Below are 25,251 nucleotides of genomic sequence, written 5' to 3'. Positions count from 1 at the left end.
ATATTCATTGTTTTGTACAAGCTTTGGTTCGTATAAAACCTGTCATTAAGTCAATTTCTCCTCCTTGGAGTTTGAATTTGGTTCTGGGGGCTCTTCAAGCTCCTCCGTTTGAACCTATGCATTCATTGGACATTAAATTACTTTCTTGGAAAGTTTTGTTCCTTTTGGCCATCTCTTCTGCCAGAAGAGTTTCTGAATTATCTGCTCTTTCTTGTGAGTCTCCTTTTCTGATTTTTCATCAGGATAAGGCGGTGTTGCGAACTTCTTTTGAATTTTTACCTAAAGTTGTGAATTCCAACAACATTAGTAGAGAAATTGTGGTTCCTTCATTATGTCCTAATCCTAAGAATTCTAAGGAGAAATCGCTGCATTCTTTGGATGTTGTTAGAGCTTTGAAATATTATGTTGAAGCTACTAAATCTTTCAGAAAGACTTCTAGTCTATTGGTTATCTTTTCCGGTTCTAGAAAAGGCCTGAAAGCTTCTGCCATTTCTTTGGCATCTTGGTTGAAATCTTTAATTCATCTTGCCTATGTTGAGTCGGGTAAAACTCCGCCTCAGAGAATTACAGCTCATTCTACTAGGTCAGTTTCTACTTCCTGGGCGTTTAGGAATGAAGCTTCGGTTGATCAGATTTGCAAAGCAGCAACTTGGTCCTCTTTGCATACTTTTACTAAATTCTACCATTTTGATGTATTTTCTTCTTCTGAAGCAGTTTTTGGTAGAAAAGTACTTCAGGCAGCGGTTTCAGTTTGAATCTTCTGCTTATGTTTTTCGTTAAACTTTATTTTGGGTGTGGATTATTTTCAGCAGGAATTGGCTGTCTTTATTTTATCCCTCCCTCTCTAGTGACTCTTGTGTGGAAAGATCCACATCTTGGGTAATCATTATCCCATACGTCACTAGCTCATGGACTCTTGCTAATTACATGAAAGAAAACATAATTTATGTAAGAACTTACCTGATAAATTCATTTCTTTCATATTAGCATGAGTCCATGAGGCCCGCCCTTTTTTTGGGGTGGTTATGATTTTTTTTTATAAAGCACAATTATTCCAATTCCTTATTTTATATGCTTTCGCACTTTTTTCTTATCACCCCACTTCTTGGCTATTCGTTAAACTGAATTGTGGGTGTGGTGAGGGGTGTATTTATAGGCATTTTGAGGTTTGGGAAACTTTGCCCCTCCTGGTAGGAATGTATATCCCATACGTCACTAGCTCATGGACTCTTGCTAATATGAAAGAAATGAATTTATCAGGTAAGTTCTTACATAAATTATGTTTTTCGTTCCTTTCGTCACAATAAGGAACAAAAGCCTGATCCTTCACCCACAGGAGCGGTATCAGTTTGGAAACCATCTCCAGTCTGGAATAAATCCAAGCCTTTTAGAAAACCAAAGCCAGCTCCCAAGTCCACATGAAGGTGCGGCCCTCATTCCAGCCCAGCTGGTAGGGGGCAGATTACGATTTTTCAAAGAAATTTGGATCAATTCAATTCACAATCTTTGGATTCAAAACATTGTTTCAGAAGGGTACAGAATTGGCTTCAAGATAAGGCCTCCTGCAAAGAGATTTTTTCTTTCCCGTGTCCCAGTAAATCCAGCGAAGGCTCAAGCATTTCTGAAATGTGTTTCAGATCTAGAGTTGGCTGGAGTAATTATGCCAGTTCCAGTTCTAGAACAGGGGCTGGGGTTTTATTCAAATCTCTTCATTGTACCAAAGAAGGAGAATTCCTTCAGACCAGTTCTGGATCTAAAAATATTGAATCGTTATGTAAAGATACCAACATTCAAAATGGTAACTATAAGGACTATCCTGCCTTTTGTTCAGCAAGGGCATTATATGTCCACAATAGATTTACAGGATGCTTATCTGCATATTCCGATTCATCCAGATCACTATCAGTTTCTGAGATTGTCTTTCCTGGACAAGCATTACCAGTTTGTGGCTCTGCCGTTTGGCCTAGCAACAGCTCCAAGAATTTTTACAAAGGTTCTCGGTGCCCTTCTGTCTGTAATCAGAGAACAGGGTATTGTGGTATTTCCTTATTTGGACGATATCTTGGTACTTGCTCAGTCTTCACATTTAGAAGAATCTCATACGAATCGACTTGTGTTGTTTCTTCAAGATCATGGTTGGAGGATCAATTTACTGAAAAGTTCATTGATTCCTCAGACAAGGGTAACCTTTTTAGGTTTCCAGATAGATTCAGCGTCCATGACTCTGTCTCTGACAGACAAGAGACGTCTAAAATTGATCTCAGCTTGTCGAAACCTTCAATCACAATCATTCCCTTCGGTAGCTTTATGCATGGAAATTCTAGGTCTTATGACTGCTGCATCGGACGCGATCCCCTTTGCTCGTTTTCACATGCGACCTCTTCAGCTCTGTATGCTGAACCAGTGGTGCAGGGATTACACAAAGGTATCTCAATTAATATCTTTAAAACCGATTGTACGACACTCTCTGACGTGGTGGACAGATCACCATCGTTTAGTTCAGGGGGCTTCTTTTGTTCTTCCGACCTGGACTGTAATTTCAACAGATGCAAGTCTGACAGGTTGGGGAGCTGTTTGGGGGTCTCTGACAGCACAAGGGGTTTAGGAATCTCAGGAGGTGAGATTACCAATCAATATTTTGGAACTCCGTGCAATATTCAGAGCTCTTCAGTCATGGCCTCTTCTAAAGAGAGAATCGTTCATTTGTTTTCAGACAGACAATGTCACAACTGTGGCATACATCAATCATCAAGGAGGGACTCACAGTCCTCTGGCTATGAAAGAAGTATCTCGAATACTGGTATGGGCGGAATCCAGCTCCTGTCTAGTTTCTGCGGTTCATATCCCAGGTATAGACAATTGGGAAGCGGATTATCTCAGTCGCCAAACGTTACATCCGGGCAAATGGTCTCTTCACCCAGAGGTATTTCTTCAAATTGTTCAAATGTGGGGACTTCCAGAAATAGATCTGATGGCTTCTCATCTAAACAAGAAACTTCCCAGGTATCTGTCCAGATCCAGGGATCCTCAAGCGGAAGCAGTGGATTCATTGTCACTTCCTTGGAAGTATCATCCTGCCTATATCTTTCCGCCTCTAGTTCTTCTTCCAAGAGTAATCTCCAAGATTCTGAAGGAATGCTCGTTTGTTATGCTGGTGGCTCCAGCATGGCCTCACAGGTTTTGGTATGCGGATCTTGTCCGGATGGCCTCTTGCCAACCTTGGACTCTTCCGTTAAGACCAGACCTTCTGTCGCAAGGTCCTTTTTTCCATCAGGATCTCAAATCCTTAAATTTAAAGGTATGGAGTTTAAACGCTTGATTCTTAGTCAAAGAGGTTTCTCTGACTCTGTGATTAATACTATGTTACAGGCTCGTAAATCTGTATCTAGGAAGATATATTATAGAGTCTGGAAGACTTACATTTCTTGGTGTCTTTCTCATCATTTTTCCTGGCATTCTTTTAGAATTCCGAGAATTTTACAGTTTCTTCAGGATGGTTTGGATAAGGGTTTGTCTGCAAGTTCCTTGAAAGGACAAATCTCTGCTCTTTCTGTTCTTTTTCACAGAAAGATTGCTAATCTTCCTGATATTCATTGTTTTGTACAAGCTTTGGTTCGTATAAAACCTGTCATTAAGTCAATTTCTCCTCCTTGGAGTTTGAATTTGGTTCTGGGGGCTCTTCAAGCTCCTCCGTTTGAACCTATGCATTCATTGGACATTAAATTACTTTCTTGGAAAGTTTTGTTTCTTTTGGCCATCTCTTCTGCTAGAAGTTTCTGAATTATCTGCTCTTTCTTGTGAGTCTCCTTTTCTGATTTTTCATCAGGATAAGGCGGTGTTGCGAACTTCTTTTAAATTTTTACCTAAGGTTGTGAATTCTAACAACATTAGTAGATAAATTGTGGTTCCTTCATTATGTCCTAATCCTAAGAATTCTAAGGAGAGATCATTGCATTCTTTGGATGTAGTTAGAGCTTTGAAATATTATGTTGAAGCTACTAAGAATTTCCGAAAGACTTCTAGTCTATTTGTTATCTTTTCCGGTTCTAGGAAAGGTCAGAAGGCCTCTGCCATTTCTTTGGCATCTTGGTTGAAATCTTTAATTCATCATGCTTATGTCGAGTCAGGTAAAACTCTGCCTCAAAGGATTACAGCTCATTCTACTAGGTCAGTTTCTACTTCCTGGGCGTTTAGGAATGAAGCTTCGGTTGATCAGATTTGCAAAGCAGCAACTTGGTCTTCTTTGCATACTTTTACTAAATTCTACCATTTTGATGTGTTTTCTTCTTCTGAAGCAGTTTTTGGTAGAAAAGTACTTCAGGCAGCTGTTTCAGTTTGATTCTTCTGCTTATAATTTCAGTTTTTTCATTATAAGATTTAAACTTTATTTTGGGTGTGGATTATTTTCAGCGGAATTGGCTGTCTTTATTTTATCCCTCCCTCTCTAGTGACTCTTGCGTGGAAGATCCACATCTTGGGTAGTCATTATCCCATACGTCACTAGCTCATGGACTCTTGCTAATTACATGAAAGAAAACATAATTTATGTAAGAACTTACCTGATAAATTCATTTCTTTCATATTAGCAAGAGTCCATGAGGCCCACCTTTTTTGTGGTGGTTATGATTTTTTTTTATAAAGCACAATTATTCCAATTCCCTATTTTTTATGCTTTCGCACTTTTTTCTTATCACCCCACTTCTTGGCTATGCGTTAAACTGATTTGTGGGTGTGGTGAGGGGTGTATTTATAGGCATTTTGAGGTTTGGGAAACTTTGCCCCTCCTGGTAGGAATGTATATCCCATACGTCACTAGCTCATGGACTCTTGCTAATATGAAAGAAATGAATTTATCAGGTAAGTTCTTACATAAATTATGTTTTATATATATATATATATATATATATATATATATATATATATATATATACACAGTGTGTGTGTATATGAATGTATGTGTGTGTTTGTGTATGTGTATATATATATATATATATATATATATACACAGTGTGTGTGTATATATGTATATATATTGTGTGTGTATATATATATATATATATATATATATATATATATATATATATATGTGTATATATATATATATATAATGTGTGTGTGTGTATATATATATATATGTGTGTGTGTGTGTGTGTATCTATATATATATATATATATATATATATATATATATATATATATATATATATATATATATATATATATACACACACATTAAATTATCTAGGATTCAACAGTAACAACTATGATTCAATCCTGTTCTAACACTATGGCAATAAAAATGAACAGTTTTATTTTACTAGTTTTCATCACACCTTTCTTATGCATAGTTATTTATGCAAAACATTTCTTTACACAGTTGATAATGTTGGGGGTAAAGATATATACATTGCATTTTTTTCTTCTTCTAAAGTAAGACCGGTTTGAGGTTGAGGCTAGACAGTTCAGGAATATTACATTTTTTAGGAAAAGGTTGGTTTTATGTTTACTTTTGGCTGCTAGATCTGCTGGTAAAGTATATGGTTTTTCAATTTTCTCTAAGTACTGTTTAACCCATTTATTAGGTAAAATGCTAAATCTAAATTGCCCCTCTCAGATTGACAGGTTATATGATTGGAAGAAGAGCCCAGAGACTGATGTAGCGGCCACATTAAAGAAACAAAAGAAGAATACTAAAGATGAGTTTGAGGAACGCACCAAGGCCATCATTGTAGAATTTGCCCAGCAGGTAATTGTCACTTTTCCATATAGCACCACTTTAAAGGCACAGTCTTCTTGAAAATGTTTGTTTAAAATATGGATAATCCCTTTATTACCCATTTCCCAGATTTGCACAACCAACACGGTTATATAAATACTTTTTACCTCTGTGATTAACTTGTATCTAAGTCTCTGCAGACTGCTCCCTTATCTCCGTTCTTTTGACAGACTTTCATTTTAGCCAATAAGTGCTAACTCATAAATAACTCCACGGGAGTCAGCACATTTATCTATATGGCACACATGAACTAGCAGTGTCTGTGGAAAAACTGTCAAAATGCACTGAGATAAGCACTAGCCTTCAACGGCTTATAAATAGGTTTGAGCCTACCTAGGAATACCAAGAATACAAAGCAAATTTGATGAACGTAAATTGGAAAGTTGTTTAAAATGTCATGCCCTATCTGAATCATGAAAGTTTACTTTTGACTTGACTGTCCTATTAATGTTCTTTTATTGTATTTTCAATGTGTGTCATCTGTTGACTAGCAAACATAATAAACATGATCCCACTGCTCTGTCTGTCCAACACTTATTTTGTGTGGAATCAAGACTGCTGTCAGTGAGGCTGGATGGTGGCTGAGAGCGAAGGCCAGGGCTTCTACCCTACCCCTTCTGATATTATACATTCTGCCACACCTTTACTGGATGTGGGGCTGTGTTTATATGTGCTGACACCTCATCCCCCTGAAGCAGTGTCTCATGTTCTCATGCTCCCTGCACTATACCCCATCCTTCATGTTTGTGAATATGCAAACATATTGCTTTCAACAGGCCACATGGTACCCAGTAGAGACTTGGGCCCTATGACATCCACCCCACATCTACACTTTCTCTAATAATTTAAATGTCCTCATATCACATGCAGCGTGCCCTGTCTATGCACACAGTGCCCAATGTTTTTGTGGTGATAGTTTATGAATATTGAAATTGTGCCATGTCCAGCAATTTGCCAATATGAGCCCACAGAGTGACATTCACATGTCCTTATTACAGAAAACCAATTCAAGTGCATCACATACAAAATAATCATTTCAAATTGCCCCAGTAAAAGAAAGCATGCGCAATTGCACTACTACTCAGCAGAAAATGGAATATTGAATGTCCCTACCTATAGAATAAATCATTACCGTAAATTGCATACAATTTTTTTTTTAAATAGCCCTGTTTTGTATGTGTATGTACATATATACTATATATGTGTATATTTTTATATTTCTTTCTTAACCCTTTAGGGCAGACCGATCTGTCCAAGTTCCGAACATAAAAAAAAAAAAAAATTAAGCACATGATTGTCATTGCAATCATGTGCTTCAAAAACATCCCTGATTGGCTCCTGGGGAACTGCCTGCGTTGCTAGGCACGTCCCCCCAGTCAGATCAGCCGCCCTTTATTTTCAGAATTTTCAGAGCAGGACGCCACAAAAGTTAGGACCTTCCATGCCGTCCGAAAGGCGTTTAAGATCATCACTTTTAGGATGGCATAGAACGTCCTAACGGCGTCAAGTGGTTAAGATAGTGAGAGTTCGCTAGTCCTTATTGTATGGAATTCAACACCTAGCAACTAGGAGGAGTCAAAGACACCTTACACCAAGAGCTTTTAATCCCTCCTACATCCCTCTACCTCCCACTTCTTTCTTTGCTTCTCCAGGAGAGGGTGAAGAATTGAGGTGCTTGGGATTCTTTCTGGAAAAGGGGGCCTTTGAACCCTGTTGTTCCTCTCATAAGGTGAAAGGTATAGGAGAAAACTTTGCTGTATAATGTAATCCTCGAGCAGGAGTCTTTCATCACTAGCCTGCCACAGGTGTCCATTGGACTGGTCTTTCAGCCTCCTCCTGTTTGGCCATACTGTTGTACTCTCAAGTTTAAATTCTCTGCTGTTTTATACAATACTGGATGGGCTCTCTGCTGTACACAGTTTGCTGCTGGATAAGCACAGTTGAGTAGGTGTCCTGTCAGGTAATCACCTTCACTCACCCAGCCCACAGGCTATCAGTAGGGACGTATACTTTGAGAATATCCTAACCAGAGGACATTAAATAGGTAACACAGATTGAGTGGTGTGGGTCCATACATTGACTATACATGTTAGTGTGTATGTCACTTCTGATTCTTGTAAGGGACAAGTTAGGCTGCTATACATTTTTATGTTATACTCCTGTTATGTGGGGTGGCAGCACAACAGCACTATGTTATTCATGTACTGAATTCATTCATTCACCAATAAAAATTAATTCATCCACCAATAAAAAAGTGCTGTCCAGAGTCTGAACCAAAAAAAAGCTTTCTTTTTCCAATAAAGATAGCAAGAGAACGCAGAAAAATTGATAATAGGAGTAAATTAGAAAGTTGCTTAAAATTGCATGCTCTATCTGAATCACGAAATAAAAAAATTAGGCTCAGTGTCCCTTTAATCCTTTTATGGGTAGTTTCCCTGCAAGCAAGGATTGGAGCTATGCTGTGTCCATGTCAATCTCTTTAGTAATGGTGGCTTTTAGCAGTTAGAAGACGGGAGGGTAGCCCTTGCTTACCTTCAAACATCTATGCTAACCCCTATATAGAAAACCAGGGTTGGTTACTCTGTTTTTCTTTTCTCATCCGTTCATCTGTTAGTTTGTCTGTGTCTGACATACCTAAGATGCTGCTCCTGCCCTGCACCTGAAGCTCCTAAGGTAAGTGTTTTTGTTCCTTCTAAGTGAGAGGGCCCAAGCACTTTAGGGGTTAATTCCCTACTTTTTCATAATGGAGCTGAACATAGTTAAAATCTCCTCATGGTTGGGATTTGTCGATGGGCAGTGAGTACTGGACTCTGTGCTGCTAAATATTTGTGCCAGTTGAACCATTGTGTGTGCGTTATATTTGTATGGGATGCATGGTGTCACAGATTTATAGGGGGTTTGCAGTCTCTCCCTTATCAATCTTATTAGAGTCCCTGCACTAGCGCTTTCCACAGGGAAGCTGGCAGTATAATCCCAAACCTGATAATTTTGGACGCCTTTTTGTCCGATCATTTGGGCTCTTATTTGTTTAATTTCTATGGGCATACACTTATATTAGAAATTTAATATTTTCTTTCATTACTTATGGTAAAATATTAACCTGGCCACCAGGAGGAGGCAAAGACCCACCAGCCAAAGGCTTAAATACTCCTCCCACTTCCCCTATCCCCCAGTCATTCAGCCGAGGAACAAGGAACAGTGGAAGAAGCATCAAGGTGAAAAGGTGCCAGAAGACGAAAAAACGACAACGCCTCAAAAACGTGCGGGGGGCTGTGGACTCTTTCCCACGGAAGAAAAGAAAATGATCAAGTAAGCATAATGTATGTTTTCTTCCTAATGGGAAAGAGTCCACAGCCGCATTCAATACTTATGGGAAATGTATACCCAAGCCAGAGGCAAAGACCCACCAGCCAAAGGCTTAAATACTCCTCCCACTTCCCCAATCATTCTTTGCCTTTAGTCCCAGGATGTTGGCAGAGAAGTGTCAGAAGTTTTAAATGATACTTTATTTTATATATATTTCGTCTCAAGGAGGGTGCTTCCCTTCAACATGGGAAGGGAGTTTTGAGTAGTCCTGTCAGCCTCTCGTGTGAGGGCCTGGACGAAAATGAGAGTCCAGCGATGCAGTGGGAGCTTCCTCTGCGACACCATCCCGACTCGTATTCACAGCTCCTTTTCAGCACTTGGCGTTGACTAACTTCGCTTCGCTACCTGCTGTCCTCTCTCAAGTCTATGGCGGAGGCGATGCTACTATCCGTTGCACTTGAAGGGCCGTGTTCCTGTTCCACGGCGTGGATTCTGATAAGATTGTTTCATTTTATTACGTTACTGTAATGTAATTTGACCGAGTGGCGATGGAGGAAAGAGTCTTCTCCGCTGAGGCCTGGTCATAGGAGGTGGTGAGTGCCCCAGCCATTGTCGGTGTCAAGTGCCATTTTTTTTTAAATTTGCGTTCTTATATTGAAGTCTTAGCCATAGAATATTCTAATACACAGACTATTTTGATATCTGATTCTGAATCGTCCTCAGATGAGGACTGTAATTTGGGCCTGTTATCGCAAGTCTGCCAATCTTGTCTTTTGTGCCTGCATGGTTTGCCAGTTACCTCGGGCTCGGGGGACCCTGAACCTTCTGAGCCATCGGCTCCTGGGGGCTCTGTTCCTCAGTAGGTGCCTTCCCAACTGCATACTCCTTTTACCTTTGCGAGTGACCCCGATTTTAATGTCTCATCCGCGTAGGGTTGATTTTTTTACCCCGGAAATGGTGGGACATTTTCGTTTTAATGGCGTTGATTCGCCTGCAGGACCCTGAGGTTTCGCTGCAGTTATGTGCTTGTCTACCTATTCCGGGTGTTCAGGCTGTGAATGGCATTATTGTGTTTCCCCCGGGGGTGATTATGCCCCCATGTTGTTCATTTCACTACAGGATTGTGCGGCTGATTTATTGGGTGATCCTTTACTGTATCATCAGGGATCTTCTCAGGGTTCTGTGTGGTAGGCTAATGGGGTACGTTTTTCCCGGTCAGTCTAATACGAGCTTTCCCAGTCGTTTTTTCTGAAGGTTGCGGTCTCTGTCTGTCAGGTACTACAGAGACATGGTTCCTTCTGGGCAGATGCCTGCGGGTGCCCTTGTTTGTTCTTTTATCCGGTCAGTATTATTTATTTCTAATTTTTCTTCCCTATGGGAATTTTGGGATTGCCCGACTTACTTTCTTCTACAGAAATTGTTCCCAGATTCTGTCTGGAGTTGTTGGTGTGTCTTCTTGCTTGTTAGTGACTCACGTTTTGCCTGGCTGGTCCGGCGGGAATTGCCGGTTCACTTGTTCAGCATTCGTTTTAAAAAGGAAAAAAAAAAAAAAAGACTACTAAATACTTAATTTAGACCTGTGGGTCTGGATGTCGGAAGCGCCTTGTGCTGGCCTGTGGCAGTTCTGCTTCGGACATAGGGCCGGTGGTGCCTCACTGTGTTCCTTTACAGCCCCGGTGGTTATGACGTTCAAGATGACCACGAGTCATTTCCACCGTTGCCACTTCTACCTCTAGTAGTGGCCCGCATCAAGCAGGAGCAAGCTTCGGCTCTTCTGATTGCTCAGTTGTGGCCGCGGAGGACCTGATTCGCGGATCTGGTGGGGATGTCCTAGTCTCCTCCATGGAGGTTACCTTGTCAAATCCTGATTCTCTGAGGCTGACTGCGTGGAGATTGAACGCTTAGTCCTAGCCAAGAGAGGGTTTTCTGAGAGAGTGATTGATACTCTCATTCAAGCCAGGAAACCGGTCTCTCGTCGCATCTATCATAAGGTGTGAAGGACCTACTTGTCCTGGTGTGAGGAACGTGGATATCCCTGGCATAAGGTTAGGGTATCCAGGATCCTGTCCTTCCTCCAGGATGGGTTGGAGAAGGGCCTTGCCGCCAGTTCCTTAAAGGGACAGATTTCGGCATTGTCTGTACTGTTGCACAAGAAGCTTGCGGAGCTTCCTGATATTCAGTCCTTTGCTCAGGCTCTGTCTAGAAATTCCGCTCCCCCTTGGAGCTTAAACTTGGTACTTAAGATTTTGCAGAGGGCTCCATTTGAGCCTATGCATTCACTTGACATTAAACTTCTTTCCTGGAAGGTTCTATTCCTACTGGCTATTGCATCGCACGCAGAGTCTCTGAGTTTGCAGCCTTGCAATGTGAGCCTCCTTACCTGGTTTTTCACGCTGATAAGGCTGTTCTTCGCACTGGGTTGGGATTTCTTCCCAAGTTTGTGTTTAATCATAACATCAATCAGGAAATAGTAGTTCCTTTCTTGTATCCTAACCCCCCTTCTTCAAAGAAAAGGTTGCTTCATAATTTGGATGTGGTTCGAGCCTTAAAGTTGTATCTTCAGGCCACGAAAGAATTCAGACAGACAATCTTTATTTGTTGTGTATTCGGGGAAGCGCAAGGGGCAGAGGGCCTCTTCCACTTCCCTATCTTTTTGGTTGAGAGCATTATCTGCTTGGCCTATGAGACACGGGACGTAAGCCTCCTCAGAAGATTACAACTCACTCAACTAGGGCAGTGGCCTCTTCATGGGCCTTTAAGAATGAGGCCTCTATGGAGCAGATTTGTAGCCGTGGACTCTCCTTCCACAGATGGAAATGAAATGATCAGGTAAGCATAATTTATGTTTTTCTGGTAAGAGGCAGATTGTTTCATTGAGTACAGCACCCTTGGGCTCAAAACATCATATCCCAGGGTTACAGAATAGGTTTTTGATCCAGGCCTCCTCTGGACGATTCAATCTGTCTCATGTCCCCAAAACTCCTGTGAAGGCAGCTGCCTTCATGCAATTTGGGAGTAATTATTCAAGTACCTGCTTCTCAGCAGGGACAAGGTTTTTACTCCAACCTCTTCATTGTCGTAAAGAAAGAAGAAACTTTCAGACCCATTTTGGACTTAAAACCTCCTACTTTCAAAATGGAAACAATTTGCACAATTTTACCCCTAATCTAACTGGGTCAATTCATGTCTACCATAAACCTCAAGGACGCATACCTTCATATTCTTATTCACAAGTATCATCTTCAGTTCCTAAGATTTGCCTTCCTCAACAAACACTATCGATTTGTTGCCCTTACTTTTGGTCTGGCCACAGCTCATCTTCACAAAGGTGTTGGGAGCATTATTGGTGATACTCAGAGCCCAGGGCATATCAATTGCCCCTTATCTGGGCGACATCCTAGCTTAGACTCCTCTGCCGCTAGCTATTGCACATACTCAAAAGCTCTTATCCTTTCTACAGGATAACGGGTGGTGTATAAATGTTTCAAAGAGCTCGTTGTCTCCAGCAACAAAGGTGTCCTTTCTGGGAGTCATTATAGACTCAATCGCTATGTGCCTTTATTTGACAGATTCTAGCTGACTCAAATGTTTTCTCCATTGTTCCCCTTCTCCAACTGTAGCCCAAAGCATGGAGGTAGTTGTTCTTATGGTAGCATCCTCAGATGCATTTCAGTTTACCTGCCTCTACTAAATGCCACTCCAGCTGTCTATGCTGAAGCAATAAACGAGGAATGATATGTTCTAGACTCTATTGGTGGATGTAAAGTCCATCTTTAGTTCTTGGGGCATCCTTTCTACAGCCTACATGGGCTATTGTGCCACAGACGCCAGTCTTTTGCATTGAGGTGCTGTCTGGTGGGGGGGTCTCAAAATGCGCAAGGAGTTTGGTTTGCTCTGGAGGTGAGGTTATCAATCAACATTGGATGCTCTTAAGTCCTGGACTTTTCTCAAGGGGGTAAAATACATCCGTTTTCAATCGGACAATGTAAAGGCTGTAGCATAAATAAATCAAGGACAGAAGAGCACCAATGCTCCCTGTCAGCTATTCATATTCATGGAGTTAGAGACACTAAACCCAAAAATTTTCTTTCATAATTCAGGTAAATAATAAAATGTTAAATAACATTCCAATTTACTTCTATTATCTAATTTGCTTCATTATTTAGATATCCTTTGTTGAAGAAATAGTAATGCACATGGGTGAGCCAATCACACAAGGCATCTATGTGCAGCAACCAATCAGGAGCTACTGAGCCTATCTAGATATGCTTTTCATCAAATTATATAAAAGAGAATGAAGCAAATTAGATAATAGAAGTAAATTAGAAAGCTGTTTAAAATCACATGCTCTTTCTAAATAACGAAAGAAAAAAAATGGGTTTCATGTCCCTTTAAGAACTGGGAAGCGGATTATCTCGGCCGTCTCTCCACCAGGAGATCTTTGATCAGATATTACCCAAGTAGGGTCTGCCAGATGTGGATCTTTTGGCAGTGTACTGTGCCAGATCTAGGAATCCAAGGGGTCAAACGATAGACGCCTTTGTGTGTCTGCGGAAATTTCGTCTAGCCTATCTGTTTCCTCCATTTGTTTTTCTTCCAAGGGTTATTGTCCGAATCAAGCAGAGGTCTGCATCAGTAATTCTGATTGCCGCAGCGTGGACCAGAGCAGAACATGGTATGCAGATCTAGTTAAGATATCTTCTCCTGCATAGCTTCTTCCTCAGAGGCAAGATCTTATCTCAAGGGCCTCTGTTCCATCCAAACCTCAAATCTCTAAGTTTAACGGCAAGGAAGTTGAACGCCCAGTCCTGAGACACAGAGGGTTTTCAGATTTGGTAAATTATACTTTGTTACAAGCTAGGAAACCTGTGACCCAAAAGATTTATCACAAGATTTGGAAGGTATACTTCGAATAGTGTTCTTCCAGAGAATTTTCCTGGCTTTCCTTTAGGATTCCTCAATCCTTCAATTTCTTGAAGATGGTCTTGCCAGCTCTTCAAAAAGGCCACATTTCTGCTCTATCAGTTCTCTTCCACAAAAGTTAGCCAAACTTCCTGATGATCAGACTTTTGTCTAGGAGTTGGTGAGACTTAGGCCATTTGTGAGACCTATCTCTCCACCTTGGAATTTGAATTTAGTCCTTTCAGTTATACAATGCCCTCCTTTTGAACCTATACACACACCAGTGTTTTCTTTCATGTAATTAGCAAGAGTCCATGAGCTAGTGACGTATGGGATATACATTCCTACCAGGAGGGGCAAAGTTTCCCAAACCTCAAAATGCCTATAAATACACCCCTCACCACACCCACAATTCAGTTTTACAAACTTTGCCTCCGATGGAGGTGGTGAAGTAAGTTTGTGCTAGATTCTACGTTGATATGCGCTCCGCAGCAAGTTGGAGCCCGGTTTTCCTCTCAGCGTGCAGTGAATGTCAGAGGGATGCGAGGAGAGTATTGCCTATTTGAATGCAGTGATCTCCTTCTACGGGGTCTATTTCATAGGTTCTCTGTTATCGGTCGTAGAGATTCATCTCTTACCTCCCTTTTCAGATCGACGATATACTCTTATATATACCATTACCTCTGCTGATTCTCGTTTCAGTACTGGTTTGGCTTTCTACAAACATGTAGATGAGTGTCCTGGGGTAAGTAAATCTTATTTTCTGTGACACTCTAAGCTATGGTTGGGCACTTTGTTTATAAAGTTCTAAATATATGTATTCAAAACATTTATTTGCCTTGACTCAGAATGTTCAGCTTTCCTTATTTTTCAGACAGTCAGTTTCATATTTGGGATTATGCATTTGAATTTTTCATTTTTTCTTACCTTCAAAAATTTGACTCTTTTTCCCTGTGGGCTGTTAGGCTCGCGGGGGCTGAAAATGCTTCATTTTATTGCGTCATTCTTGGCGCAGACTTTTTTGGCGCAAAAATTCTTTTCCGTTTCCGGCGTCATACGTGTCGCCGGAAGTTGCGTCATTTTTTGACGTTATTTTGCGCAAAAAATGTCGGCGTTCCGGATGTGGCGTCATTTTTGGCGCCAAAAGCATTTAGGCGCCAAATAATGTGGGCGTCTTATTTGGCGCTAAAAAAAATAAATAAAAAAAATATGGGCGTCGCTTTTTTCTCCACATTATTTAAGTCTCATTTCTTCTGTTAAGTGTGATCAGTCCACGGGTCATCATTACTTCTGGGATATTACTCCTCCCCAACAGGAAGTGCAAGAGGATTCACCCAGCAGAGCTGCATATAGCTCCTCCCCTCTACGTCACTCCCAGTCATTCTCTTGCACCCAACGACTAGATAGGATGTGTGAGAGGACTATGGTGATTATACTTAGTTTTATATCTTCAATCAAAAGTTTGTTATTTTAAAATAGCACCGGAGTGTGTTATTATCTCTCTGGCAGAGTTTGAAGAAGAATCTACCAGAGTTTTTGTTATGATTTTAGCCGGAGTAGTTAAGATCATATTGCTGTTTCTCGGCCATCTGAGGAGAGGTAAACTTCAGATCAGGGGACAGCGGGCAGATGAATCTGCATAGAGGTATGTAGCAGTTTTTATTTTCTGACAATGGAATTGATGAGAAAATCCTGCCATACCGATATAATGTCATGTATGTATACTTTACACTTCAGTATTCTGGGGAATGGTACTTCACTAGAATTACACTGTAAGAAATACATAAAGCTGTTTAATAACTAGAGATTATGTTTAACGTTTTTGCTGGAATGTAAAATCGTTTTCATTTGCTGAGGTACTGAGTGAATAAATGTTTGGGCACTATTTTTCCACTTGGCAGTTGCTTAATCTGTTTTCTGACAGCTTCTGTTCTCCCTCACTGCTGTGTGTGAGGGGGAGGGGCCGTTTTTTGGCGCTTTTACTATGCATCAAATATTTCAGTCAGCAACTCATTGTATTCCCTGCATGATCCGGTTCATCTCTACAGAGCTCAGGGGTCTTCAAAACTTATTTTGAGGGAGGTAATTTCTCTCAGCAGAGCTGTGAGAATTATAGTTTGACTGAGATAAAAAACGTTTATTCTGTAATTTGTTTCCTGCTTTCAGAATTTGTTATCTTTGCTAATGGGATTAAACCTTTGCTAAAGTTGTGTTGTTTACAAGGATTGAGGCTATAACTGTTTCAATTTATTAATTTTCAACTGTCATAGATCTTCTGTGCTTCTTAAAGGCACAGTACGTTTTAATATTATTCTAATTGAATTGTATTTCCAAGTTGCAAGTTTATTTGCTAGTGTGTTAAACATGTCTGATTCAGAGGATGATACCTGTGTCATTTGTTGCAATGCCAAAGTGGAGCCCAATAGAAATTTATGTACTAACTGTATTGATGCTACTTTAAATAAAAATCAATCTGTACAAATTGAACAAATTTCACCAAACAACGAGGGGAGAGTTATGCCGACTAACTCGCCTCACGTGTCAGTACCTACATCTCCCGCTCAGAGGGAGGTGCGTGATATTGTAGTGCCGAGTACATCTGGGCGGCCATTACAAATCACATTACAGGATATGGCTACTGTTATGACTGAGGTTTTGGCTAAATTACCAGAACTAAGAGGTAAGCGTGATCACTCTGGGGTGAGAACAGAGTGCGCTGATAATATTAGGGCCATGTCAGACACTGCGTCACAGGTGGCAGAACATGAGGACGGAGAACTTCATTCTGTGGGTGACGGTTCTGATCCAAACAGACTGGATTCAGATATTTCAAATTTTAAATTTAAACTGGAAAACCTCCGTGTATTACTAGGGGAGGTGTTAGCGGCTCTGAATGATTGTAACACAGTTGCAATACCAGAGAAAATGTGTAGGTTGGATAAATATTTTGCGGTACCGACGAGTACTGAGGTTTTTCCTATACCTAAGAGACTTACTGAAATTGTTACTAAGGAGTGGGATAGACCCGGTGTGCCGTTCTCACCCCCTCCGATATTTAGAAAAATGTTTCCAATAGACGCCACCACAAGGGACTTATGGCAAATGGTCCCTAAGGTGGAGGGAGCAGTTTCTACCTTAGCTAAGCGTACCACTATCCCGGTGGAGGATAGCTGTGCTTTTTCAGATCCAATGGATAAAAAGTTAGAGGGTTACCTTAAGAAAATGTTTGTTCAACAAGGTTTTATATTGCAACCCCTTGCATGCATTGCGCCGATCACGGCTGCAGCGGCATTCTGGATTGAGTCTCTGGAAGAGAACATTGGTTCAGCTACTCTGGACGACATTACGGACAGGCTTAAACTAGCTAATTCATAAATTTCGGAGGCCGTAGTACATCTTACTAAACTTACGGCGAAGAATTCAGGATTCGCCATTCAGGCACGCAGGGCGCTGTGGCTAAAATCCTGGTCAGCTGATGTTACTTCTAAGTCTAAATTGCTTAATATACCTTTCTTTCATGTAATTAGCAAGAGTCCATGAGCTAGTGACGTATGGGATATACATTCCTACCAGGAGGGGCAAAGTTTCCCAAACCTTAAAATGCCTATAAATACACCCCTCACCACACCCACAATTCAGTTTTACAAACTTTGCCTCCGATGGAGGTGGTGAAGTAAGTTTGTGCTAGATTCTACGTTGATATGCGCTCCGCAGCAAGTTGGAGCCCGGTTTTCCTCTCAGCGTGCAGTGAATGTCAGAGGGATGTGAGGAGAGTATTGCCTATTTGAATGCAGTGATCTCCTTCTACGGGGTCTATTTCATAGGTTCTCTGTTATCGGTCGTAGAGATTCATCTCTTACCTCCCTTTTCAGATCGACGATATACTCTTATATATACCATTACCTCTGCTGATTCTCGTTTCAGTACTGGTTTGGCTATCTGCTATATGTAGATGAGTGTCCTGGGGTAAGTAAGTCTTATTTTCTGTGACACTCCAAGCTATGGTTGGGCACTTTGTTTATAAAGTTCTAAATATATGTATTCAAACATTTATTTGCCTTGACTCAGAATGTTCAACTTTCCTTATTTTTCAGACAGTCAGTTTCATATTTGGGATAATGCATTTTAATTTAACATATTTTACCTTAAAATTTGACTTTTTCCCTGTGGGCTGTTAGGCTCGCGGGGGCTGAAAATGCTTCATTTTATTGCGTCATTTTTGGCGCGGACTTTTTTGGCGCAAAAATTCTATTTCCGTTTCCGGCGTCATACGTGTCGCCGGAAGTTGCGTCATTCTTTGACGTTATTTTGCGCCAAAAATGTCGGCGTTCCGGATGTGGCGTCATTTTTGGCGCCAAAAGCATTTAGGCGCCAAATAATGTGGGCGTCTTTTTTGGCGCTAAAAAATTTGGGCGTCATTTTTGTCTCCACATTATTTAAGTCTCATTATTTATTGCTTCTGGTTGCTAGAAGCTTGTTCACTGGCATTTTTTTCCCATTCCTGAAACTGTCATTTAAGGAATTTGATCAATTTTGCTTTATATGTTGTTTTTTTCTTTTACATATTGCAAGATGTTCCACGTTGCAACTGAGTCAGAAGTTACTACAGGAAAATCACTGCACAGTGCTGGAGCTACCAAGCTAAGTCTGCTATAAACTTTTGGTATCTGTTTCTCCAGCTGTTATTTGTATTGCATGTCATGTCAAACTTATTAATGCAGATAAAATTTCCTTTAGTACTGTTACATTACCTGTTGCTGTTCCGTCAACATCTAATTTTCAGAGTGTTCCTGATAACATAAGAGATTTTATTTATTTTAAATCCATTAAGAAGGCTATGTCTGTTATTTCTCCTTCTAGTATACATAAAAGTCTTTTAAAACTTCTCTTTTTTTCAGATGAATTTTTAAAATGAACATCATCATTTTGATGCTGATAAATCTTTGTATTTGTCCAAGATGGAATTTATTCGTTCTTTACTTAAAGAAGTGTTATTTGCATTAGAAATAGAGGATTCTGGTCCTCTTGATACTAAATGTAAACGTTTAAATAAGGTAGTTATTCCAAAAGTGTTTTATCTCCCTGATGCTATTTCTGAAGTAATTTCCAGGGAATGGAATAATTTGGGTAATTTATTTACTCCTTCTAGACGTTTAAGCAAATTATATCCTGTGCCATCTGACAGATTAGAGTTTTTTGGGACAAAAATCCCTAAGGTTATGGGGCTGTCTCTACTCCTGCTAATGTACTACTATTCCTATGGCAGATAGTACTTCATTTAAGGATCCTTTAGATAGGAAAATTGAATCCTTTCTAAGAAAAGCTTACTTATGTTCAGGTAATCTTCTTATACCTGCTATATTTTTAGCGGATGTTGCTGCAGCTTCAACTTTTTGGTTAGAAGCTTTAGCGCAACAAGTAACAGATCATAATTTTATAGCATTATTATTATTCTATAACATGCTAATAATTTTATTGGTGATACCATCTTTTGATATCATTAGAGTTGATGTCAGGTATATGTCTCTAGCTATTTTAGCTAGAAAAGCTTTATGGATTAAACTTGGAATACTGACATGTCTTCTAAGTTAACTTTGCTTTCCCTTTCTTTCCAGGGTAAATAATCATTTCGTTCCTTTCCTCACAACAAGGAACAAAAGCCTGATCCTTCATCCTCAGGAGCGGTTTCAGTTTGGAAACTATTTCCAGTTTGGAATATATCCGAGCTTTATAGAAACCTATAGCCAGCTCCTAAGTACCTCTGAAGGTGCGGCCCTTATTCCAGCTCAGCTGGTATGGGGCAGATTACGTTTTCTTCAAAGAAATTTGGATCAATTCCGTTCTTAATCTCTGGTTTCAGAAACATTGTTTCAGAAAGGTACAGAATTGGCTTCAAGTTAAGGCCTCCTGCTAAGAGATTCTTTTCTTTCCCGTGTCCCAGTTAACACAGCAAGGCTCAGCATTTCTGAAATGTGTTTCAGATCTAGAGTTGGCTGGAGTATTTATGCCAGTTCCAGTTCTGGAACAGGGGCTGGGGTTTTATTTTATCTCTTCATTGTACCAAAGAAGGTCAATTCCTTCAGACCAGTTCTGGATCTATCATTATTGAATCGTTATGTTAGGATACCAACATTCAAGATGGTTACTGTAGGACTATCCTGCCTTTTGTTTAGCAAGGGCATTATATGTCTACAATAGATTTACAGGATGTGTATCTGCATATTCCGATTCATCCAGATTACTTTTAGTGTCTGAGATTCTCTTTTTAGACAAGCATTACCAGTTTTGTGGCTCTACCGTTTGGCCTAGCCTCAGTTCCAAGAATTTTTTTCAAAGGTTCTCGGTGCCCTTCTTTCTGTATTCAGAGAATAGGGTTTTGGTATTTCCTTATTTGGACGATATCTTGGTACTTGCTCAGTCTTCTCATTTTCGTAGAATCTCATACGAATCGACTTGTGTTGTTTCTTCAAGTTCATGGTTGGAGGATCAATTTACCAATCAGTTCATTGATTCCTCAGACAAGGGTAACCTTTTTAGGTTTCTAGATAAATTCAGTGTCTATGACTCTGTCCTTGTCAGTCAAGAGAAGTTTAACATTGATATCAGCTTGTCAAAACCTTCAGTCACAATCATTCCCTTTGGTAGCCTTATGCATGGAAATGTTGGGTCTTAGGACTGCCGCATCAGATGCGATCTCCTTTGCTCGTTTTCACATGCGACCTCTTCAGCTCTGTATGCTGAACCAATGGTGCAGGGATTACTCAAAGATATCTCAATTAATATCTTTAAACCGATTTTATGACACTCTCTGACATGGTGGACAGATCACCATCGTTTAGTTCAGGGGGCTTCTTTGTTCTTCCGACCTGGACTATAATCTCAACAGATGCTAGTTTTACAGGTTGGGGAGCTGTGTGGGGGTATCTGACGGCACAAGGGGTTTGGGAATCTCAGGAGGTGAGATTTCCGATCAATATTTTGGAACTCCGTGCAATTTTCAGAGCTCTTCAGTCTTGGCCTCTTCCGAAGAGAGAGTTGTTCATTTGTTTTCAGATAAGACAATGTCACATCTGTGGCATACATCAATCATCAAGGAGGGACTCACAGTCCTCTGGCTATGAAAGAAGTATCTCGAATTTTGGTTTGGGCGGAATCCAGCTCCTGTCTAATCTCTGCGGTTTATATCCCAGGTATGGACAATTGGAAAGCGGATTATCTCAGTCGCCAAACGTTGCATCCGGGCGAATGGTCTCTTCACCCAGAGGTATTTCTTCAGATTGTTCAAATGTGGGAACTTCCAGAAATAGATCTGATGGCTTCTCATCTAAACAAGAAACTTCCCAGGTATCTGTCCAGATCCCGGGATCCTCAGGCGGAGGCAGTGGATGCATTTTCACTTCCTTGGAAGTATCATCCTGCCTATATCTTTCCACCTCTAGTTCTTCTTCCAAGAGTAATCTCCAAGATTCTGAAGGAATGCTCGTTTGTTCTGCTGGTAGCTCCGGCATGGCCTCACAGGTTTTGGTATGAGGATCTTGTCCGGATGGCCTCTTGCCAACCGTGGACTCTTCCGTTAAGACCAGACCTTTTGTCTCAAGGTCCTTTTTTCCATCAGGATCTGAAATCCTTAAATTTAAAGGTATGGAGATTGAACGCTTGATTCTTGGTCAAAGAGGTTTCTCTGACTCTGTGATTAATACTATGTTACAGGCTCGTAAATCTGTATCCAGAGAGATATATTATAGAGTCTGGAAGACTTATATTTCTTGGTGTCTTTCTCATCATTTTTTTTGGCATTCTTTTAGAATACCGAGAATATTACAATTTCTTCAGGATGGTTTAGATAAGGGTTTGTCCGCAAGTTCCTTGAAAGGTCAAATCTCTGCTCTTTCTGTTCTTTTTCAACAGAAAGATTGCTATTCTTCCTGATATTCATTGTTTTGTACAAGCTTTGGTTCGTATAAAGCCTGTCATTAAGTCAATTTCTCCTCCTTGGAGTTTGAATTTGGTTCTGGGGGCTCTTCAAGCTCCTCCATTTGAACCTATGCATTCATTGGATATTACATTACTTTCTTGGAAAGTTTTGTTCCTTTTGGCCATCTCTTCTGCCAGAAGAGTTTCTGAATTATCTGCTCTTTCTTGTGAGTCTCCTTTTCTGATTTTTCATCAGAATAAGGCGGTGTTGCGAACTTCTTTTGAATTTTTACCTAAGTTGTGAATTCCAACAACATTAGTAGAGACATTGTGGTTCCTTCATTATGTCCTAATCCTAAGAATTCTAAGGAGAAATCGTTGCATTCTTTGGATGTTATTAGAGCTTTGAAATATTATGTTGAAGCTATTAAGTCTTTCCGAAAGACTTCTGGTTTATTTGTTATCTTTTCCGGTTTTAGAAAGGCCAGAAAACTTCTGCCATTTCTTTGGCATCTTGGTTGAAATCTTTATTTCATCTTGCCTATTTTGAGTCGGGTAAGACTCCGCCTCATAGGATTACAGCTCATTCTACTAGGTCAGTTTCTACTTCCTGGGCGTTTAGGAATGAAGCTTCGGTTGATCAGATTTGCAAAGTGGCAACTTGGTTCTCTTTGCATACTTTTACCAAATTCTACCATTTTGTTGTATTTTCTTCTTCTGAAGCAGTTTTTGGTAGAAAAGTACTTCAGGCAGCGGTTTCAGTTTGAATCTTCTGCTTATGTTTTTCATTAAACTTTATTTTGGGTGTGGATTATTTTCAGCAGGAATTGGCTGTCTTTATTTTATCCCTCCCTCTCTAGTGACTCTTGTGTGGAAAGATCCACATCTTGGGTAGTCATTATCCCATACGTCACTAGCTCATGGACTCTTGCTAATTACATGAAAGAAAACATAATTTATGTAAGAACTTACCTGATAAATTCATTTCTTTCATATTAGCAAGAGTCCATGAGGCCCGCCCTTTTTTGTGGTGGTTATGATTTTTTGTATAAAGCACAATTATTCCAATTCCTTATTTTATATGCTTTCGCACTTTTTTCTTATCACCCCACTTCTTGGCTATTCGTTAAACTGAATTGTGGGTGTGGTGAGGGGTGTATTTATAGGCATTTTAAGGTTTGGGAAACTTTGCCCCTCCTGGTAGGAATGTATATCCCATACGTCACTAGCTCATGGACTCTTGCTAATATGAAAGAAATGAATTTATCAGGTAAGTTCTTACATAAATTATGTTTTCAAAGGGCAGACCTTATTCGGGCCCGGGTTGAAAGAGATTATCGCTGACATTACAGGAGGTAAAGGCCATGCCCTGCCTCAGGACAAAGCCAAAGCCAAGACTAGACAGTCTAATTTTCGTTCCTTTCGTAATTTCAAAGCAGGAGCAGCATCAACTTCATCTGCACCAAAACAGGAAGGAGCTGTTGCTCGCTACAGACAAGGCTGGAAACCTAACCAGTCCTGGAACAAGGGCAAGCAGACTAGGAAACCTGCTGCTGCCTCTAAAACAGCATGAATTGAGGGCCCCCGATCCGGGATCGGATCTAGTGGGGGGCAGACTTTCTCTCTTCGCCCAGGCTTGGGCAAGAGATGTTCAGGATCCCTGGGCGCTAGAGATAATATCTCAGGGATACCTTCTGGACTTCAAATACTCTCCTCCAAGAGAGAGATTTCATCTGTCAAGATTGTCAACAATCCAGACAAAGAAAGAGGCGTTTCTACGCTGCGTACAAGAGCTCTTGTTAATGGGAGTAATCCATCCAGTTCCACGATCAGAACAGGGACAGGGGTTTTACTCAAATCTGTTTGTGGTTCCCAAAAAAGAGGGAACTTTCTCCAACATAGGTGTGTCCGGTCCACGGCGTCATCCTTACTTGTGGGATATTCTCTTCCCCAACAGGAAATGGCAAAGAGCCCAGCAAAGCTGGTCACATGATCCCTCCTAGGCTCCGCCTACCCCAGTCATTCTCTTTGCCGTTGTACAGGCAACATCTCCACGGAGATGGCTTAGAGTTTTTTAGTGTTTAACTGTAGTTTTTATTATTCAATCAAGAGTTTGTTATTTTGAAATAGTGCTGGTATGTACTATTTACTCAGAAACAGAAAAGAGATGAAGATTTCTGTTTGTATGAGGAAAATGATTTTAGCAACCGTCACTAAAATCCATGGCTGTTCCACACAGGACTGTTGAGAGCAATTAACTTCAGTTGGGGGAACAGTGAGCAGTCTCTTGCTGCTTGAGGTATGACACATTCTAACAAGACGATGTAATGCTGGAAGCTGTCATTTTCCCTATGGGATCCGGTAAGCCATGTTTATTAAGATCGTAAATAAGGGCTTCACAAGGGCTTTTTAAGACTGTAGACTTTTTCTGGGCTAAATCGATTCATTATTAACACATATTTAGCCTTGAGGAATCATTTATTCTGGGTATTTTGATATAATAATATCGGCAGGCACTGTTTTAGACACCTTATTCTTTAGGGGCTTTCCCAAATCATAGGCAGAGCCTCATTTTCGCGCCGGTGTTGCGCACTTGTTTTTGAGAGGCATGACATGCAGTCGCATGTGAGAGGAGCTCTGATACTTAGAAAAGACTTTCTGAAGGCGTCATTTGGTATCGTATTCCCCTTTGGGGCTTGGTTGGGTCTCAGCAAAGCAGATACCAGGGACTGTAAAGGGGTTAAAGTTAAAAACGGCTCCGGTTCCGTTATTTTAAGGGTTAAAGCTTCCAAATTTGGTGTGCAATACTTTTAAGGCTTTAAGACACTGTGGTGAAAATTTGGTGAATTTTGAACAATTCCTTCATGTTTTTTCGCAATTGCAGTAATAAAGTGTGTTCAGTTTAAAATTTAAAGTGACAGTAACGGTTTTATTTTAAAACGTTTTTTGTACTTTGTTATCAAGTTTATGCCTGTTTAACATGTCTGAACTACCAGATAGACTGTGTTCTGAATGTGGGGAAGCCAGAATTCCCATTCATTTAAATAAATGTGATTTATGTGACAATGACAATGATGCCCAAGATGATTCCTCAAGTGAGGGGAGTAAGCATGGTACTGCATCATTCCCTCCTTCGTCTACACGAGTCTTGCCCACTCAGGAGGCCCCTAGTACATCTAGCGCGCCAATACTCCTTACTATGCAACAATTAACGGCTGTAATGGATAATTCTGTCAAAAACATTTTAGCCAAAATGAACACTTATCAGCGTAAGCGCGACTGCTCTGTTTTAGATACTGAAGAGCATGACGACGCTGATAATAATGGTTCTGAAGGGCCCCTAACCCAGTCTG

At 40.5% G+C, this 25,251-nt stretch overlaps 1 protein-coding gene across 1 annotated transcript in view; it reads left to right on the top strand.

The window, feature by feature from the left end:
* Positions 1-25,251, top strand: part of EIF5B (eukaryotic translation initiation factor 5B) — a 411,763-nt gene that overhangs the window by 305,201 nt on the left and 81,311 nt on the right. Inside the window, exon 15 of the mRNA XM_053707685.1 lies at positions 5,615-5,746. Coding sequence (XP_053563660.1) covers positions 5,615-5,746 — 132 coding nt within the window. The remainder of the gene's footprint in view (positions 1-5,614; positions 5,747-25,251) is intronic.

This window comes from Bombina bombina, chromosome 3 (genome assembly GCF_027579735.1).
Source record: "Bombina bombina isolate aBomBom1 chromosome 3, aBomBom1.pri, whole genome shotgun sequence".
NCBI lineage: Eukaryota > Metazoa > Chordata > Amphibia > Anura > Bombinatoridae > Bombina > Bombina bombina.
Note: the sequence above shows the minus strand (reverse complement) of the source record. Positions and strands in the feature narration are given on the sequence as shown.